At 59.9% G+C, this 3234-nt stretch overlaps 1 protein-coding gene across 1 annotated transcript; it reads left to right on the top strand.

The window, feature by feature from the left end:
- Window positions 1-261: 261 nt before the first annotated feature.
- On the top strand, window positions 262-2515 carry LOC100285622 (uncharacterized). Its single transcript, NM_001372309.1, has 4 exons — window positions 262-585; window positions 705-887; window positions 987-1634; window positions 1734-2515. Exons 1-4 carry the CDS (start codon window positions 487-489, stop codon window positions 2100-2102), a joined length of 1299 nt encoding a protein of 432 aa, NP_001359238.1. The 5' UTR covers window positions 262-486; the 3' UTR covers window positions 2103-2515.
- The last annotated feature ends 719 nt before the right edge of the window (window positions 2516-3234 follow it).

Below are 3234 nucleotides of genomic sequence, written 5' to 3' on the forward strand. Positions count from 1 at the left end.
ACAGCCACAGCACACTGCGGCCCTCCACGTGGCGGCCCTCCCTGGCTCCCACGCGCCTGGCCAGTCGCTTCGGCATGTGCCGCACCAGTGCACCACACCACCCTCCGCCCCCCTTCCAGCTTCCACCTCTTTTTTAAATCCCCGCGTCCGTTCCGTCCCGGCCACTTTCACCCGCCCACGCATTCCAATTCCGAATTTCAACTGACAGCTGTGCTAGCTCAGACACCGGACTACAGGAGGCGCCGGGGAGCCAACAACAACAACAAGGCGGCGAGCAGAGCCACGCCAAAGCGTGGGGAAGCCTCCAAGCCGCGGGCGATCCCGCCGAGGCGTCGTCGTCCACCGCCTCCTCCTTGTACTCTTCGTCCCTGCTGTCAGGGCCGCCGCGCGCTTTATATACAGCCGACCCGCGTGCCTGGGCTCGCTGCCTGCCAGCAGCAAGCAAGCGCCGAGGCGGAGCTCGCGAGGCAGAGGCTGACGGCGCCGATGGAGTGGCTGGACGAGTACGAGAAGCTGGTGGTCCGGATGAACACGCCCCGCGTGGTCATCGACAATGCCGTCTGCCCCACGGCCACGCTGGTGCAGGTGAGCTGCGGCCGCCCGTCTCCTCCGGTTCTTGGGAGTGGAGGTTGCGCTAGGAGCTGCAACGGCAGTGGCTGACTTTGGTGGGGCTCTGCCTCTTCTACTCCGTGGTTGCCCTGCAGGTGGACAGCGCCAGGAAGAGAGGGCTGCTGCTGGAGGCCGTGCAGGTGCTCGCCGACCTCGACCTGTCCATCAACAAGGCCTACATCTCCTCCGACGGCCGCTGGTTCATGGACGTCTTCCACGTCACAGACCGCCTCGGCCGCAAGCTCACCGACGACAGCGTCATCACCTACATCCAGCAGGTAGAGCGAGCGGGCTATCTCTCGCCATCCCCTTCATTTCCCCGTGCCTCGCGCTCCGAACAAAGAGCGGCCTTTCGCTGACGCGGCTTCGGTCTGCAGTCTCTCGGGACCTGGAACGAGCCGGCCCGGCCGGCGGCGCTCGAGGGTCTGACGGCGCTCGAGCTCACGGGGCCCGACCGCACGGGGCTCCTGTCCGAGGTGTTCGCCGTGCTGGCCGACCTGCAGTGCGGCGTGGTGGACGCCCGCGCGTGGACGCACCGCGGCCGCCTGGCGTGCGTCGCCTTCCTCCGCGGGGAGGGCGACGCCGACCGGGTGGCGCGCATCCTCGCGCGCCTCGGCCACCTCGTCCGCGGTGACGGCGAGGCCCCGGGCGCCGTGGCAGCCGTGCCCGCCGCGGCGGTCGCGCACGTCGACCGCCGCCTCCACCAGCTCATGGCCGCGGACCACAACAACAGCGCGACGCCGTACCCGGCCGCGGCCGTGTCCGTGCAGAGCTGGGCCGAGCGCGGCTACTCCGTGGTGACCGTGCAGTGCCGCGACCGCCCCAAGCTGCTGTTCGACGTGGTGTGCGCGCTCCACTGCCTGGACTACGTCGTCTTCCACGGCACCGTCGACACCGCCGCCGGCGACCGCGCGCGGCAGGAGTTCTACATCCGCAGCGCCGACGGGAGCCCCATCCGGTCCGAGGCCGAGAGGGAGAGGCTCGCCCAGTGCCTCCAAGCCGCCATAGACCGGAGGTCGCTAGAGGTAACTGGATTCGACGAGTTAGTATACTCGATTGTGAATCTGCATCCATTGCGTGAGACTTGACTAATGTGGCTGCTCTCTGAATCTGCATCCATCCAGGGCGTGAGGCTGGAGCTGTGCACGCCGGACCGGCCGGGGCTGCTGTCCGAGGTGACGCGGACGTTCCGCGAGAACGGGCTGCTCGTCGCCCACGCGGAGGTGTCGACGAAGGGGGGCCTGGCCTCCAACGTTTTCTACGTGACCGACGCGGATGGCAAGGCGGCGGGCCAGAGCGCCATCGAAGCTGTCAGGGCGAGGGTCGGCGCGGACTGCCTCGTCGTGGGCGAGGAGCCCCGGCCGCCGCGCGTGTTCCCGGAGGCCGGGCCTGGCGACCGTGACCACGGCGGCGGCGGCCTTGGGCTGGTCTACCTCGGCAACCTCGTGAAGCGGAACCTGTACAACCTCGGCCTCATCAAGTCGTGCTCGTGAACTCGGCACCAAGAAAAGACACGGGCGGTTTCTCAAGGAGACCCACCCGCCATTGACGTACTGTGTACGTACAAGATCGAGGAACCGGCGCCGACGGCATCAACTAAACACCGCGACATGGAGCGCCGCTCAAGCAGGGTGAAATTCGGGTCGGGCATGGTGTTGTACTCGAGAGGAAATGTCGTCGTCCGTCATCAACAGGCACCGACGCCATGGATGGACGGACGGTCGGACACTGACGACGGTTGAGGAGGGGTGATTAGCAATAGGAATTTGTGTAGCCATCTGCCATGTACATAGACAAATTCGTTGTTGTCGGTACCAGTAGAAGAAGTAGCGCGTAGCCGTGTAGTGGGTGCATTCATCGTATTTAACTTCTGTCATATTTACGGAACAGGCACATCATTTTTTTTCACCCGAAACGCTTACTAAATTTGCTGCCCATTTGTCACTCAGAAACTCGAAACGCAAAACTAAATTTGCCGCAATGCCACGCCTAGTAATATACTAACTTTTTAGGCCTGTTTGGATTACCGCTGTTCCCACGCCTCAGAGCATCTTCAAAAGACTAGCTAAATAGCTTGTCAAGTTAAATTTTAGCTATTTAATAGCATAATAGCTATCCAACAGAGTAGCCATTTAACTTGTTAAGCTATTTGGCTCTCTAAATTAACTCACTCACTAGCTAAATTTAGCTAGCAACTCTCGCTAGCCAAGCTAAATTGCATTTTGAAGAGTGTTGGAATGAGATGTTATATAGAGTTTAATATTTATGTAGAGACAAATAAAAAATCAAATAGAGAGTCAAAAATAAAAAGTCTCTTGAAGATGCTCTTAGGCACGATGTGGCGTTGGAGGTAACAGTGCAAACAGGCCTAATCTGTACCGGCGGCTTCTACTGGCTTTAATCTGAACAAGTCGATAACCTCGCACAACCAGCTCTCCGGTGATCTTCGCCGCTGCCCGCGCTCCAAAACCTTTAAAATTGACCGTCCACGCGCTACTGTGACGACGTCCTCCTCTTTCATTTGTTTTTCAATTTTCTCAATAAGCTTGCTTCCAAGTGAAATACTTACTTCTAAACTATAAAGATATTTCAAATTTTCGAGAGTCAAAACATTTTTAGTTTAAT

The sequence above is a fragment of the Zea mays genome, chromosome 4, assembly GCF_902167145.1.
Source record: "Zea mays cultivar B73 chromosome 4, Zm-B73-REFERENCE-NAM-5.0, whole genome shotgun sequence".
Taxonomy (NCBI): Eukaryota; Viridiplantae; Streptophyta; class Magnoliopsida; order Poales; family Poaceae; genus Zea; species Zea mays.